We start from the raw sequence: 18,096 nt of genomic DNA, 5'->3' as shown, positions 1-18,096 counted from the left end.
GAGCAAAGGCACCGCCGGGCAGCAAGGCAAACTGGAGCAAACTGGAGGAGGATAAGAAAAGACGAAAACTTGGGGAGACTAGGACACACTAAGGAAGACTGGAGAGGAACTGGACAGGCACTGGGAGCCTGGAGAAGCGACGAACAGAGGTAAAGGAAAATATTTTATTGGACAGGAAGAGAAAGATGCGGTGAGGAGATGGTGCGAGTGCTTGGTAGAATGAGGCGACGGGGGGGGGGTAGAGGTGGGGGCTTGAGGGTAGGAGTGGGACTGGAAGACATGGAGTGTTCTGAAGAACCACTTGAGGCTCCACTGCAGAGGCCCCGAACGCACAAGGAGTAAGCGGAGCACGATGAAGAGGAGGCGGCGGGGGAGGAAGGAGGAGGGGAGGGGGTTACGATGGTGCGGGAAAGGGCGAGGGGACGAGAAGATGAAAAGAAAAGAAGGAAGAGGAGAGGGAACGGAAGGACGAGAGGGAACGAAGAGAAGGAGCGAGAGGACGAGAGGAGGGAGCGAGATAAATGAAGGAGAGCAGCAGGAAGGAGGAAGGCCAGGAAAGGAGGAACATGTAGTAGTGATAGCAGATCGGGAATGAAGGCCCCGAGCTCAGCCATTTAGGTAAAATCGTTCGGTCGGTGGCATTTCATTCCATAAATCTATTCCCTTCTCTTAAAAACCTACGCTATTCATCTATTATATAAAATCGGATTATAAAGTTGACTGTGTAGCAACGAAATGATGAGATAGGCTGGAAAACACAGCATTTAGACTAATATTCACTTTTAAAACTTCTTGCAATGGCCCATAGATTCCACAAATTCACCGATGGTGGCCAAGCACCAATAGACGCGTCTCTTAACTGGTCGAACAATGGCTCGTCTCCAGACGCCTCCGGTAACTGCACCCTCGGTTGGCCGAAAAAGACGAATCAAAGGTTTTTACTCTCTGGCAATCCCAACACACCGGGTAAGGTGACACACCGCGAGCTCCTCGTTTAAGGTGGACCTAAATAGCGGCAGTAATTAAGGAATTTGATTATGAGAGCGCACACACACGACGAGCGACAAGGTTTTAATCGTGGAGGACGACGATGCCAACCAAGTTAAAGTAGTACTCGTAGAGTGCAGGCGATAGTGCTGTTGTTGTTGTGGTAATCAGAGCAAGCAATTACGGACAAGAAGCATCCAAGACGTATTCAAATAGTGCCTCTGGTGTTCAAGCGGCAACACTGGTACCTAAAAGCTCCCGAAGTCGTCGTTCTCGGTCTGTCTCAATCCTTAATACTTCGAAAGCTGCTCTGGGTGGCTCCGTTCTCGACCCCCTGCCTAACCCACGTCTCCGATGCATTTCATTAACTCCGTGCTCCTCTCGCAGTCTGTTACCCACTGTTGAAAATTGCTCTGTCCTTCATACCTTATCCTACTCATCGTCTTCCCATTTCTCCAACACCTTTCCTCCTCCTCCTCAATCCTCCACTTACTCCTCGTGCCCTTCATTGTTTTCATAAGTTAAGTCATTATATTCTCCGTCTCGCATCTAATGACTTCCATTTCTTATGCATCAGCTGCTCCCGCTCCCTCCCTTCCTCCTTCTTTTCGTCCTCTTCCCTTCTCCAACTGCTTGCGGTGCTGTTTCTGTCCCTCTACCTTTGCGCTAGACCTACCTACCCAGCCCACCTATCCCGCAATCCTCTCGACCCTCCAGCCCTTCTTCGCCTTTTGTATATTTCATCAGGGCGGCGCTGGTCCTTTGTGGGCGAGCGTCACGGAAGCACTCGAGGAAGGCTTTGTTTATGCCAAAGGACGAATGCACTCCCCCTCGTGCCCCACCCCCCACCTCCCCCAACCTGGTGCTCGACAGGAGCAGCAGCAGCAGTGTCTCCGCGCCACATCGCCGGCGGGAAGCCGCGGAAGCTATTATGCGCGAGCGGGCACCACGACGCGAACTTGAAGAATCCCGCAGCACTGAAGACCGACTCAATTCCATCCGACGACTCTTTGAGTGAAGAGTCACTGCGGAACTCCCCCCGGGCGCTTTTATTCAGCTGCGGGACGGACCCTGGGGTCACTCCGGTTCCGTGCCCTCCCCCCCACTCACACACACAAGGCTTCCTGAAACTATACAGCACAGTACTTTGCTGACCTGATGGGGTTATTCGGTTAGAAGAGTAACTTTCACTAAAAAGCGATCCATTTCGGGTCTTTTTTTTCCCTTCGCTCTTCACCACCTCGTACTGGTAAACCGGTACTACACATTCCAGGAATTCCCCATCAGCAAATTGCATGAATTTGGGAGCGTACTGATGGGAGATGAAAGCAACATGCCGAAGAAAAACAATATGAACTACGCAGATTGAAAATACAAAACTAGATCTGCAGTGAAAATTGCCATGTCGACGACGACGACGACGACGATGATGATGACGACGACAATGACGATGATGATGTAGTAACGACGACGACGAGGCGGACAGCAAAAGTGGATTGGAGCGTTTTCACAGTTGGCGCTCCCAATGTTTTATTTAATTCCGCCTAAAGTGCCACACCATGGCACGCACGGGGAAAGAGCCTCCTGCCCCCCTCCTCCTCCTCCTAAAGAGAGAGAGAGCCTCGGCAGACAAAAAAAAATGGAAAATGTGCAGCAAAGGCAGCAGAAAGGTCCGACTACGCCGCCAAAAGAGCCTGTCTGCAACGAGCCGCTCGGAAATTCATTATAGTCACTAAAACATGCATTACACGCGCATGCACACGCACACCAGCACACACACACAATCTCGTGGCGCAGTGGTAGCGATCGCGGCCGCCACTACGGCGGTCCGGGTTCGAATCCCGCCCAGGGCTGACATAATTTCAGTATCGCTGCTCTGCGAGTTGTTACTCCAACTCTAGTGGGAGGGGAGTTGTGTGTGTGTAAGGTCACAGCATTACCCATAGTTCGGTCATCTATGAGCTCAGCTCTCTCCCGGGAGGGAAATAGCTGTCGATCACAAGTCTAACACGTGATCCAAGACCATGGTGGTGAATCACACACACACACACACAGAATGTGCATACGAACAGGTATGAATATTGTCCGAAAACAGTGCCATCCGCGTGGGCGAGGTGGATGGATGGTGCACCACCCCCACCCCCCAAAGACCAAAAAGAGGTTTGGACTCTCTCTCTCAAACAAGGAAGTCGAAGGAACCAAAGGAGGAGGAGGAGGTCAGAAAGAAAGGAGGAGGTGATCCCCAGGTGAACAGCAGGAGCGGGGAAGATCGATCCACCATCCAATATGATCAAGAGACGCAAATTGATATCACGCAAATGATGACGCGAGACAAATGCAAATGTATTTCGCCCATTCAACGCAATGACGCACATTACATTCTTTTTCATTCTGGCTGTTATAACGTCAAATGATTTGGTTCTCCAGAGGCCTCTAGTCCAAAGAGGATAGCGGTCAACCATGTCCCATTTTGCCCCACTTTGGCCCCTCAGCAGAATGTTGCTGCCTTCAATTGAGAAAAAATAAGTTATCCGACGGCCTTTCCTCGTGTGGAACCTAACGAGAGGATCATCCTGGTATGTGCTAGCCTGCGAAGAACAAAATTAGCCCAGCTCATGAGAGTCTCCCTTTTCTTGAGCGCAAACTAATTTCTAGTCCTGCAGTACACTCCTTCCTACCCACCCATGGACCTTTCCCTCAACTCCAGTGTCGCACGAAAAATCTCTTGGTATAGTTTGTTTGGGTGCTTTGGCCCAACAGCTAGAAACGCGGCAGTTCCAGCAATGGAGCCATCTTGAGTAACTGTATGAAGAGTACCATACTTATTAACCTAGTCACTATGTGGCAACTTTGTTTTCAACTGGGCACAGCAATCTGAAAACGCGGTATCATCATCGTTGTGTTTATATAATCACCATCATCACCATTCCCCTTCATTACTAGACTTCTTTCAGAACCTTAACGAGCACATCAGTGACCCTAACGTGATTTAATGAAAGCGTTCAAATTAGGTAAATTACAAGTCAATTTTCAGTCCCTCTCATGCTGCCGAGATTGAGCTTTATTTCTTACCAATCAAGATGAAATATCTGTACTGAGAAAGCCAACAAAACCATCCTTGGACACCTCTCCTAAAGTACGAGCAAGCCCTCCACCTGCCCACTTTGGAGTAGAATTTGAGAGCCAATCGTAAGTTTGGACAAAGTTGCTTCACCCTCCTCCAAGTCAGAGGACCTCCTTCCTTCCACCCACTGCTCTTACCCCCAACAAGTGGGTGGTCACCAGACACTCATAATGGCACCAATAAACCCTCTAGTTGACCGAAACCACAAGAGTGCTGCTCTACCCACCACAATGCGCCACTTAAACTCTTAAATACTCTTCAGCGTACTTTTAGTGCTTGTCTACTCTCAACCCCCCACCCCCCCCACCCCCCCGAGACAGAAACACTCTGAACTCTGCCAGATTTAGCATCAATATTTTAGAACAGGGACAGTGATGATGATAATAAAACATATACATATCCAAATATCTTATTTAAATCAGATTTTTTATTTAAATTTATTTTCAATACTCACGAACGAACGTAAAATAAAATTCTAGAGATACAGATCCAATTCAGGAGAGCAATGTTCATATTAATCAGATTAACATTTAATTTTTCATTTCCGGGAGAGATAAACTATTTTTTTTCTATTTCTATTTGAATTTATTTCTATTTCTTATTTTTATTATTATTTGTTATTGTTGTTGTTATTGCATTATTATTATTATTATTATTATTATTATTATTACTATTATTATTATTATTCCGTATATCGACAGCCTCCTTGTCAAAACTGGCAATTGCCGAGGTAGATCACAAATTTCAATTAACATTTTTTACAGTAGAATTTAAATTAAGAACTCCAGGTTTTGTTTCTTTTTCCTTCCCGACATGACTGCCTTCTTATTTCTGGTGGGCACTCCAGGCGGTATGCAAATAACTTGACTGTCCATAAATTGTTTTATATTATTGCAAACTCCGTGTATAAAGAATTACAACAAATCTACATAGGTTTACTCTTCTCTGTTCAACTGTTTATTTACATTGGTCAAACCTGTTTTACAATGGATTAAATATGCACTAATGGGATACTAATTGTGACGTTGTGTAATGTGCACACAGCAAAGTCTTTACACCTTACACTGCACTAATTCTACATGAATGCGTTCCTAATTGAATATTGCAAAAACTGATTATATATTCTAAAGCGTTTTCCATTCAAATTTAATTTGTTGAAATAACAGCACATTAAATTAGTCAACTTCCTTGTATATTCTTACATTTTTTCATAATTTTGTCACATCACAATTGTTAATTTTTTTTATAGATTTTACCAATTCTATACTGAAATCAATTATCGAAATAATCACTCATTTAAACTGTGATACAAATCAACAATATCAATCAACTGATTGACCAACTTTGGTTTAGATTCAAGTCTCGTTTCTCGTTTTTAAATTGTCTGAAATTATAATCAATCTAAATTACAATGCAAATCAACGACGGCAATCATTTTATCAAAACCAGCCAACCCTGATTTAGATTAAATCTCTAATTTTTCTCGTTTTCTTTCATCACAATTGTTACGATATTAACCAGTAATATCATTGCGTATTACTAGAGCTTGTTCCCGTTATTGAAAACATTTGCGCGGATAAATCAATCCAATTAGCTTTAATTAAGTCCTGCGCCACTTGATGGACAATTCATATGGTACTTAATATTCTTTGTATTCATGTGCTTTGCCTTTTATACTGTGGGATGGTGCAAGACTGCCAACCTTTGTATTTTCAGTTCTTGGGCAACTAGCTGCTTTTAGATATCCTGGACTTTATACGCTTACACGCACGCATACATACAAAAAGGTGGTACCCCACGCGGACACAGTTGAACATCCTGACGATTGCTTGTCTTTTGTGTAGTGTGTCGGCTCCATCACTATTCAGAAAAAAATATGCATCAATAAATAAACGATTCATTTTCGTCTTTGTCTCCTCCGTTTGACGTTTTTGCAGCTTCCCTCTTCCGCCCCCTACCTCTCCCCTATAACTTCAATCTATTTCCCACAAACATATAAGACGCACACAAAACAACAGTCAATACATGCCACTGCCTAAAACCATGACTAACAGCTTGCGCAGTGCACGCGCATGCGCAACCACCAGTGAGCGGGCTCCTGTCATGGCGTACGGGTGAAGGAACACAATCTTGCTGAACATGATGGCTCATCAACTATTGACCATGGCGTCAATCCACTGGCTGTCCATTTATAAACTATACAACATGGCATTATACCATAACAATGTAAATACACATTCGGGCTTAGTTTTGAATGAAGACTCTAAGCTAATATGCAACCCCGACTACTGTCCTATTTGATGGTACAATATAGAAAAATTGACGATCTTTTTTATCAACTGCAGCATCTCTCTACATCTATTTTAAAGCGCCAAAGTTTCTGGTGCCATTTCACAATGCATCACATTCCAGCAAATAAAATTCCACGAAACCAAATCGTCCCCAACTGTTTACGCCCAAGACTTCGTTAAAAGACCTCATCGGCTCCTACCTGTTCCACAAATACAAGGTCGAACAAAAAGGAAGACGTGGGGTGAAGTGCATACGCACCAGTTCAAATAATATACACGCATGCCTACAATAAGACCCATGTTTACATTCAACCCAGTCACGCTTTGCCCGCAACTTTGGAAAGGCGACATGACGTAGCAGCCGAGCCAGGCTGCCAATAGATCAGAACTACGAGACAACGAAGTCACTTGGCAGAAAACGGTTGGAAGAGAGACGCAGGGAACGTCCACATCAAATGGATTGGAAGGTTTGACTGCAATCATTTTTATGAACAAGTTTAATACAAGTAGTTCTCCATATTTCAGTGATATGCACGTTTGAGCGTAACATTAACACAATATATCCAAGCCATATGCACGAAATGTGGCAAAGTTAGGTATGGATGGGATTGGGAGAAAGAGTTGAACGGGACAATTTGAGGTGCCATGGTGACGCTGTGAAAATGGAGAGATGCAGATATCCTGGGAGGATGAACGGACAAGTGGTGCCGGGTGTAACAGAAGGTAAAAGGTTTGTGAGTGGATAGCAGGTGGATCCCAACAGATCAAAAATACAGGCGAGGGAGAGTTGGAGAAGAATGCATTGGCCACGTCCGTGGGTGTTTGATGAGAGGGGCGCCCGTGATGAACCTGCAGCACTGATGGGAAGAGGGTTGGGGGGGGGGAGTGTTCCAGCGCAACCGTGAGGGGACGCTTGTGATGGGAAGGATGGGAAAGGGCCACGATTTTCCTCTCCCACGCCACCCATAACCAGCCAGCCATTCAACTCCACAACACTGCAGCCACCCGTACCCGCCCCACATCGATACCCTCCCTCCCTCCCTCGCTGGTTTGTGCGTTTCTTGCCTCCTGCCTCTTACTCCCTTGCAAACAATTTTCTCCTCAAACAAGATCCCTGTAGGCTACCCACCACCACCACCACCACCTCCTCCTCCTCCACCTCCTCCTCCTCGCAACCACCACGAACTACTACTTGATGCGTGCTTATGCGTGCATGCGCAAATTGAATAGACTTCGACATTCCTGTAAACCTGTTCAAGGTTGTCGTTATGCCTACCCACTTGACCGTAAGGCACTACTCTATTATGACTGCCTGCCCAATGATACCGTTGAAGACGTCCCACGCCTGACCCCAACCCCGATTCTGTCCAACCCTTTCCCCTGTGACCAGCGGGACAAAAAACAAATCCCTTCAAATCGCCCGTGATAGTCCCTGCCCACGGTGAACCCTTTAAAATCCGCAATACGCATCTCCATCTACCGGGAATCCACCAACCTTTATCCCAGCTCTCCTGGGGTCGCGCACTTCCCCGACCTAACCCTCCCCCCCCCCCCGCAACGAACCCATCCCGATTTCCTCGCGCTCTTATTGAAACCATTCCACCAATCCCACTCCCCCTCCCCTTCCTTCCTCTCCCCTACATACTCCTATGTCACTTGTGGGTCCACTTTGATCCCAAAAGGCCCAACATGCTCGTTTCCTGTGATCCCCACTCGTCATACACATTCTCCAGGTAACATCCCGGCCCCTCTCCCTCCTTCACACACACACACACACACACACCTACCCTCCACTGGTTTCGCCTCCTTTCCCAATGCTCGCATAACCCTCCCGGTCCATCCTCTGCACTACCGCCAGAATTCTCCACATCAATCATCGCAATATTTGTTGCGAGATTATAACGTTGCTTCACAGTTCGACAGCTCAACAGTGTAACGCGAGCGACCGAGCCCAGTCACAGGCGCGGCTGAGGGGCGCGGACCAGATGGCGGTTCTTCTGCAGCGCCTTCCTTTGGTAAGAGCGGTTACTTGTTATTTCCACACGGTTGAGCCTGTACTGTGCTCGTTACTGTTTCTTGGTCCACACCAACCGACCTCCACTATATTCACGTTCCTGCGAGAGAATCCCCCCCTCCCCCACCCGCCCAGGTACATGATCGTGTTGTTGTTTGCGTCCAAACTAGCTTTGAACTGGGGTGGACAGGCAGGTCGAACTTTTCGAAGCAGTCCCCGATGGCGAAGCAGTTTTATTGGCCGCCCTGTCGGGCCTCGGGCCATGGCTGGCTGGCTGGCTGGCTGGCTGGCTGGCTGGCTGGCTGGCTGGCTGCGGCAGACAAAGAGCCCAAGACACCAAGAGATTTCGTCATTACTCTCCTAACTTAACCATCGCCGTGGGCCTGGAGCCTGCAGGCAGCTCGAGTCTGCTTTTAATCAATGTCATCAACGCGCCCCTGTAAGCCTAACATGGCCAGATCCTCTGGGACTAATCGGCTCGATTTGCTGATCGCTGTCACGCTGGCTTGCTGACTGGATGGATGGAAGGGTGGGTGGATGGATGGATGGGTGGATGGATGGATGGGTGGATGGATGGATGGGTGGATGGATGGAAGAGCGGATAGCTCTTTGGCTGGCTGGTAGACTAAACGCTATTCACTACTGCTCCAACCACCACCAACAAAGTTGCCCCTCTTCCTTCTCGTCTAGACACTCTGGACTAGGTCGCTTCTATTGCTTCTTTCAAATTAAGCGTTATCGGAGGCCAGGCCAGCGTCTTTACACCCGCAAACCAGTCTACCTCGCCGCACACCTCCAAGCTGGTTGTCAGACGCTGATGTTTCCGTCTGCCTAGAACTGGGTTCCCAAACTGCGGGATAAAGTAGTGACAAATGGGCTAAGTTGGTCGTGTTTTTTCTTCGCTACTTCTCTCAAGGGGTGAAAAGTAGAGGTTGCTCCTCTCTCCCACTAACGGGGGGCACAGAAAGATCCTTTATACCGACAGCAATTCAACGTTTCTTGCCGAAATAGTACAAGGGGAGCCCCCCCCCTAATCCACGAATCATAAATCCCCCACTCCTTCACTCCAATCTTCCACCTACTCTCGCACCTCCTATCTCCCTTCTTCTCCCCCGCACCTTTAATTCTGGACAGCCTCTGGACCCTTTACAGTTATATCCCATTTGTCCGAGTGACATCTCGACTTGCCACAAAACCGTAGCCCCCATCCGCCCACCTGGGCGGCCCCAACGTCCGTCTCCACCACACTGGGAACGCGAGGACGCACTCAGTCGCGCGGCGCTCCGAGAGAGAAGCTCGCCACCTTTTGCAAATTGGGCGCCAACACTCTGATGTGGGCGCGCCACGCCGCCAGGCCTTCCAGGCTCCGGGCAGAGGCAATGAAGGAAGGCCCATATGTGTGTGTGTGTGTGTGTGTGTGTGTGTGTGTGTGTGTGTGTGGTGTGTGTGTGTGGGGGTTGTGTGTGTAAACATGTTATTATATATATATATATATATATATATATATATATATATATATATATATCATTAAAAGTGATGGCTAGTTTTGCATTATTTTCTTATAGGTATTTTCCACATACCTTATTATAGATTTATGTTCCTTAGAAAGGAAATTTATGACTTGGCTGTATGTAGTCATATTAGCTAATATGACTACATACAGCCAAGTCATAAATTTCCTTTCTAAGGAACATAAATCTATAATAAGGTACATGGAAAATACCTTTAAGAAAATAATTAATGCACAGCTAGCCATCACTTATAATGATGTATGCATTAGAGAAAAACTATATATATATATATATATATATATATATATATATATATATATATATATATATATATATATATATGGGTGGGTGGGTGGGTGAGAGAGAGAGAGAGAACTCGCGTGAGCTGTGAGCACGCTGTGGGACTGTGGAGGGCGGGAGGATCTTGAAGATAAAGAAAAGAAAAGGAGATTTAAACGATGTGAAATATGGAAATGAGGAAAGGAGACAAGAGAAAAGTGGACGGGGGAAGAATGAAAGAGGGGTGCGGTGGGAGGGGAAGGGAGGGAGGGCAGGGGAGGGGAAGGAAGGAAAGGGGAGGGGATAAGAGGAAGAGGAAGGGGAAGGAGAGAGGACAAGAGGAGAGGGAACGGAAGGGGGAAGGGGGTGGAGTGGGGAGGGGAGGGAAGGGAAAGGTGGGTGGAGAGGGGAGGAGAGGGAAGGGTGGGTGGAGAGGGGAGGAGAGGGAAGGGTGGGTGGAGAGGGGAGGGGAAGGAAGGGTGGGTGGAGAGGGGAGGAGAGGGAAGGGTGGGTGGAGAGGGGAGGAGAGGGAAGGGTGGGTGGAGAGGGGAGGAAAGGGCGAGTGGAGAGTGGAGAGGGGAGAGGAGAGGAGGGAAGGGGCGGGGAGGAGAGAGAAAAGGGATGGGGAGGAGAAGAGAAAGGAGGTGAGGGAAGGGGGGAGAAGAGAAGGGAGGTGAGGGAAGGGGGGACGAGAGCGGGGGATGGCAGGGGTGGAAAGGAGAGGGGAGGGAAGAAGAGAGGGGAGGGGAGGGGAGGGAAGGGAAGGTGGGAGGAGAGCGAGGGGGGCAGATGTGGAGAGGAGAGGAGAGGGAAGGAGAAGAGAGGAGAGGGCAGAGGAGGTAATTGAGAGGCAGGGGAGGGAAAGGGGCAGTCAGGGGGTACGAGGAAAGAGGACTACACGAACGAGGGAGCGATCGGGCGTTTTTGTTTGGCAGTAAAAGGAGGAGGAAGAGGCGCGTGTTGTATTAAGCCTGTAAAAGGCCCGTGGTGGCACATCTCGAGCTGTTCCGAACGGGAAGAGGTGGTGGTGGGGTGGGCGCTGCCGTGTCTCAGTGGCCAGATACTACAGCATCAAGACATCCTTTCCCCTCCACACAACACTCTCTACCAAGGAGGGTGGAGGAAGTGGAGGAGGAGGTGGAGGGCTGTGGGTCCCTCCATCCGTCACGCGAGCGGGAGAATCCGTCTTGGTTCCGTGGACTTGACCTCCATACCGACCGACCGACCGACCGGCTGGCACAGTTCTTCTCTCGCACTCCTCTTGCCTCCTTCCTCCCTCCCTCCCGCCGCACTCGCTCCCACACCCCCTCCGCTCCCTCCCTCCACTCCAACCGGCCGCTAATTGCTCCTCGCGTGAGCAGGTAAGCAGAGGACAGGTAAGCAGTGTCCGGTCATGTTCGGCCACCTGCCGGGTGCGCGCGCAACGCCCGCAGAACAGTCAGCCTCTCTAACTCAGCAAGCGGCGGCGGCGGCGGCGGCGGCGGCATTGTGAGGGAGAGGAGGAGGAGGAGGAGGGAAGAGAAGCGGGAAGAGCCAACCTCGATAAAAGTTGGACGCGAAAGAAGCAACGAGGGAGGGACTACGGAAGAAAGACGACCCTTGGACGGTTGGCGAGAGGACAAAAAGCTGCAGCAACCTCTGCCGACCAAAGCACGCCGGGTCAAGAACTACAAACGAAGACTTTACAGCGAAGGGGGGGGGGGCGGAGCGAGACTTTCCTCTTCATTCTGGCTGGCTGTCGTCTTAGTCACTTTGCTCGGAAACGAGGGGGGCTATCTCGATGATCCCCTTTCGTACCGGGCATCACTTTGAGGCTGCATTCCGTGGTGAGACATCCTCGGCGAGCGTTCTTCGTCTTCCGCAGCAGCATCAGCCCTAAACGTCACGCGAACCTTCTCCATCCTCGACGGGGTTACACGCCTCGACCCAGTCAGTCACGTTTTACGATTTGTTCTGTCTGCAGCCAGCCAGCCAGCCAGCCAGGCGGTTTTTACTCGAACGAAATCAACTCCCACACACGGGAAAGTGGCAAGACTGTGTACCACGCCATGTGTGGGTGGTAAAATAGAGCACAACACAACGATGCACAGACTTAATACTCACGCATGATACTGTGTTTGCAGAAAGTTGAATTCCTCTTTGATGCGATCACACGTCTCCGCGATGGTGAACTTGAGCTGGCCGGGTCCTGCAGGGGGCGGGGGTCCCTGCAAGTGGAGGAGGAGGAAGAGGAGTTCATTAAATGGAGGAGGATCCAGGAAAGGAAGGGAGGAGGAGGAGGAGGAGGAGACGCCGTGCGGCGCACCACCCCCACACCCACCCACCCACTGTTACAACCAATACCAGAGCGACCGCCAATGCAGTCACTCAAATATTTTCCCATCTCCAAAATATATATCGTTCTTGTCTTCGGCCCCAAACTTCCCTGTCATTTGCACGCGCGCGCGCGCGTGCGTGTGTGTGTGTGTGTGTGTGTGTGTGTGTGTGTGTGTGTGTGTGTGTGTGGGTGAGGAGAGAGAGAGTCAGGAGAGAGAGATAGAGATGAGAGAGAGAGAGAGAGAGAGAGAGAGAGAGAGAGAGAGAGAGAGAGAGATTCCCTTTAAATTAATCATCATCAAAGAGTAGCATACGCCGGGGAGGGGGGGGTTGACTTCACCCAGTGATGCTACTCTTCAGTTTCCCCGAGCAAGCTCCCCCCTCCCCCCTTCCCCTCCCCCGACTGTTGGCCAGATGGGTAAGAGAGCTGTTCCAGCAGCCACGAGGTCTCGGTGGCCGTTCCCATGCCAAATGAACAAGAATAAACATATATTACGCATGCACATGCGTGCGCGCGCGCTCGTACGCGCACCCAAACACACACATACACATAAATTGAAATTTGCTTGTGAAAAGTATTTTCGCAAAGTATACAAGACCTCAAGCAGAAGAAGAAAAAAAGTGAGTGATGAATTTATAACGAGTTCTGATGACGGGAATATTATTATGGGAACTTGAGAGCACCCCTCGCCCCTGAACCAGTCGCCCAAAACGCAAGAGAGACGCACGCGCGTACCTAAACCACGGTGCGGGGTGGGGGGTTGTATCCATTAATCCAGTGTCAAAGAGACGCTAATCGCCCCCGAGGAGGAGGAGGATTGATCGCAGGTTGGCTCCGGGATGAACTGCGCCATAAATCACGGTGACTGTGCATATAATCAACTCGTGTGGTGCCCGACTGCAGTCAGTCCCGCTCTCCTTCCCTCTCCCCACCTGCCCCACAGCCCCCACCCCCCCTTCTCCCCTCCACGGGTTGTTACCACCACCAGGTCCACGGATGAACAAGTAAAAAAATAATAAGAAAATGATAATCAGCAAATACGAGGTTGCAGGGAATCGGAAATTAACTCTTTACTACCAACGCTCCGATTAGCAACAACCACACTGATGCGGGCGAGAGGAGGCCGCGCGGTCATGCACGCGCGCGCGCGCACACACACACACACACACTCGTTTTTGTGCTTACAGTCACATGCAGACATATACATACATACATCGGCTTGCTGGTGCAGTGTAACCACGCTCGTCTGCTGACTCTACGGTCTGAGTTCGGTTCAAGCCCTGGACTGAAAAGCATCAAAGCACATGCCGGTACCCCACTCCACTGGGCAAGTTTGAGTGTGGGAGGGGGTGTCACGACCTAACCCCTAAACAAGGCCAATATGCTGTGGGGAGATCTTTTACAGGAGGAGGAGGAGGTTAATTGCTGTCGATCACGAGTGCCACACGTGGTCCGTCTCTCTCTCGGCCCCTCTCGTAAATAAAGGCGATTTAAATGTTTTGTAAAGAGACATATAAGTCATTACCCAAAGGAAGAACGACCGTGGCAACGACTGTCAGAATAATGACCTAACGACAGGGCTCCAATGCAGCAGAACCAGAATGAAATTGCCTGGAACCACACGCTAAGAATCAAAGTGTACTGCCATCATTCACCGAACAACGTGCGGCGGCGTTGTGCCGACTGGTCGACTTGCCGCAAAGCAAGAAGCAACTTGCCAACAGCATCCCTCAACTACAGCACAGGGAGGGCAAGGAACCCTGGCCACCGCCTCCAGGACAACTCCAGTACTAATATCCACCCAGCCATCCATCCATCCATCCATCCATCCATCCATCCGAGTCTCCGACGCAGCATCAGACAAGAGCACCAATAGTGTTGTCAAGCGTGACAGTGTCATCCATACCGCGCCGCCACGAGGTGTTTGACAGTCACCACCACCCAGACCCATCCACACGCACAAATACTCCCATTCATCACGAATGCTTGTTCCGAGACAATATTAACATGCCTTTATGCTTACCCTTGTGTTACGAATGGTCTATACTTGTGCATTCATGGTGCAAAGTGGTGCATGGAGGCAGACCAGCGGGATTCAACGTACTGAGGAGACCCACATTCCGGCCGAACATGGCCACCATATACCACTTGGCACCATCACCACACAAATATAGATTGAATAAATTCATAACTCATAGGTAACTATATGGGCATATCGGTTTTGTCTTGCAACATGCTATCAACACCACAGCAATATATATATATATACACACACACACACATAAACACCGTAGGGTATTTGAATGGAAGGGACAATCAATAGGTCTTGGATGGGTTAAGAGCCCGGGGTTATGTGCTTTGACTCGGCCACCCTCCCCACAGAGGGGAAAAGGACTTTTGCTTTAGGGAAGAAGAGGCCCTTGGTATATAGACAGATTATTACTTTTTTTTTTATTGGCGTCATTTTATATTAACATTTCATTATCATTCATATTATTACTACTATTATCACGTGTTGGGTGCCTGTAAGTTCCTGCAAGATGGACCTAGAACCATCTGCCTACCAGCCCCCCCTCCCCCCATCTTCAAAGGGCGCCATCAAGATCCTCATATCGCTTCCATCTGGAGCTGAAACCCTCGTCGTCCTCAGAGCCGGACTGACTGGACCCAAGATAGCTCTCTCTTTCTCTTTCTGTCAACTCCAGTTGTTTCCTCCACCTTTCCGCACCAGAGCGCTGACAACTAGCGACTTCACCCTTCCTTCGGCCGGTGACACGGGAATTGACCCCCGCCCCCGGCTAATAGACAACAAGTTTCGTTTTTTTTTTTCCAAAGAATCCAAGGCCCGATCCCAGCCGCTGTGGGGCTTCGGGTCTCCTATAACGCGCCCGCGTACACGTCTCGCAGCATTGGCGCCAATGGAGGTAAAACGCGCGGGTGGGTTCGAACCCTGGTCGTGGCGCAGACGTTATTAATGAAGAAGGGCATCATCATCATCCACTCTGGTCCCCGTCCACCAAAACCAAAAATCTTCCCACAAGCCAATGTCCTCGCCTTCAACGAGGGAGTTCGTGACGTAAAATCATTACAAGTATATCGTAATAGACATGAACAAATCTCTTTAGCAACTCCACCATTGAAACTGATACAGCATGTCCCTGGTGGCTGCAATCGAGGTAGACGACCCGTGAAGCGCCAAGATGCAGCAACCTCTCAACCCGACCCAGCTTAGCTCAGCGGCCAATTAGGCGATCCCCACCCACGACCTGGCCACGCCCATCCAGAATGCGTTTGTGCACGCAGGTTCACATTCGGCATGCGACCCCCCCAGCCATGCCTCCGCTCTTCCTCCTCATGGGCACACAACACGTGGCACGCACGCAAGCATCGTGTGTGCGTGAATGCAAATACACATGCACATATGGCAGGAAACGAGCCATCATATCGTTAGCTATAAGTCGCCCAGTCCCGACACACAACCGGGACGCGACCGCCAAAACAAAGTTGCACAAATGCTAGTGTACACACGCACGTCTTCTGCACAAGCACTTACTTGGTCAATCACCATTACAGCAATGCAACATATTTGTTCCATTTTGTTCTGGCAAACGCAACACTAATTCAGCTCGCGGAATACGAACCAGGTCAATGAAGCAGCATTCTACGGTAATCCAAGAGAGAGACAAATCTCGAGCCAGTCGCGCGACAGAACTAAATGATACAAGAAGTGTCCAAGGAATGACAACATTAGTGACCACAATAACAACAATCTTAAATTCTTTTGTGCCCAAACAAATTTCAGAAGTTTCCCACCTTTTTTTTTTCAGGGAACCCGAGTACAATTAATGTCTGTGCAGAAACCGGTAAAGTGGGAGCGACCAGCCTCTTTGGCCGCCGCGTCTGGCCATCTCCCTGCGTCCCAGTGATCCGTGATCTATCAAACGAGAACGCAGCATTTTCCTCACTAGATGAACAACCCATCCTGGATTTATATAGAAACGCAGCATCTAAACATCAAGTCATATCAGTATAATGTGGTTATTCAAAAAACAAGGGTTGCGTCAATACAGCTAAGTTTCTCCACATTTTACTGGTGATTTACTATAGTTTAACAACGTTTCATTTCAGAAGCCATAATACATGTATATTATATTATATATATATATATATATATATATACACATATATATATATATATAATATATATACATATAGGTACATTTCATATCCTTACAAATGCTCCTTTTCCAATTCCTGCTGCAGGTTCAGACGAACACGTTTTGCAACTCAAGTTTCATCACGCTACTTCTGACAAACTGGGGAACATCGACTTCACTCGACGATCGAGAGTACTCACAGGTAAAATCGTCTTTTCGCCGCCCCCTCTGCAGCAGCAACACCGTTCTTGTTCAAAGACCAACGAATGTTACCCACGTGCGTGCAAGCGACTGGTTCTCCATGAGGCGCATCGGAGAAGAAAACCCTCTCCCGGCCAACCGTCTCCAAAACCCCCTCAATCAACCCCCCTCCCCTCAACTCCAAACGACTTGCAGCACCACCGGGGCGCTGGCGCCGTTTCCGAGCGAGCCCAAGGGAAGATGCTTTATCAATAACGGAAGGTGATTTTATACATAGTCTTATTTTCCTTTAGCCCAAGGGAAGATGTTTTATCAATAACGAAAGGTGATTTTATACAGTCTTATTTTCCTTTAGCCCAAGGGAAGATGCTTTATCAATAACGGAAGGTGATTTTATACATAGTCTTATTTTCCTTTGTATTTTTTATTTATAAAACGAAGCCATGGAAGCCTAACTTTCAGTAGCATGATTCAAACACACACACGCATTACCTCGCACAACCACAGAATCTGACGTTAAGCCGTTGGAATAGGACATCCTTAATTACGTATACTAATCAAGTCTCCTGACCCAGGCGGAAGTCCCCCCAAGCAATGGCAAGAGGAACTATTTATTAGGAGGCGTGGCGAGGACTACAGCCAGGGTGGGTGCCAAACGAACTTCTTCCACAAAACGCGGACCCGTCCTCGACTCCTCTCGCGTCTCGCCAGGGTCTTCCTTTTACTTGCCAAAAGACCAAAACAAACAAACAAACAAACAAACACACACACACACACACAAACGGCCTTGTCGCAACTATGTGCCTCCTGCCGTGAGGTCATCAACCACACCCTTCCGTATCATTTAAGTACATGAAGTACGGCCATGCCTTGGGCAAATAAGCACACCACCACCAACAGCCACAACGAAACTGGCCAGGAATAAACTCGGAACTCTGCCTGTGTCTTCTCCTTTTCCACTTTTCTTAAACTTGTCGCGGTGCCTCAACATGAAAGTAATATGCCTCCCTGCCTGCCTTTGCTACCCGTCAACGGTCTCACGACCACCACACTTTCCCCTACCTTTACCCTCCTACATCTACAATATAGCCACTCAAAGACACACCCAAAGATTTGCCAAAGCTGCTTACGGCACGACCCATCACCCTCATGGCACCCACTATAGAGCTCGGTGTATGTCCGAGCAGCCCATTTTTTTCAAGTCAGGCGCCGCGC

General features: G+C 48.9%; 1 protein-coding gene across 10 annotated transcripts in view; it reads right to left on the bottom strand.

The window, feature by feature from the left end:
• The window catches only part of LOC143022307 (protein groucho-like), a 152,551-nt gene that overhangs the window by 109,938 nt on the left and 24,517 nt on the right, over positions 1-18,096 (bottom strand). For all 10 annotated transcript variants that reach the window (XM_076180471.1, XM_076180485.1, XM_076180456.1 and 7 more), the window contains exon 2: positions 12,310-12,413. In XM_076180471.1, coding sequence (XP_076036586.1) covers positions 12,310-12,413 — 104 coding nt within the window. The remainder of the gene's footprint in view (positions 1-12,309; positions 12,414-18,096) is intronic.

The sequence above is a fragment of the Oratosquilla oratoria genome, chromosome 3, assembly GCF_046742065.1.
Source record: "Oratosquilla oratoria isolate Oo_2021 chromosome 3, ASM4674206v1, whole genome shotgun sequence".
NCBI classification, from domain to species: Eukaryota; Metazoa; Arthropoda; class Malacostraca; order Stomatopoda; family Squillidae; genus Oratosquilla; species Oratosquilla oratoria.
The sequence above is the reverse complement of the archived record's forward strand: the minus strand, read 5'-3'. Positions and strand labels throughout refer to the sequence as shown.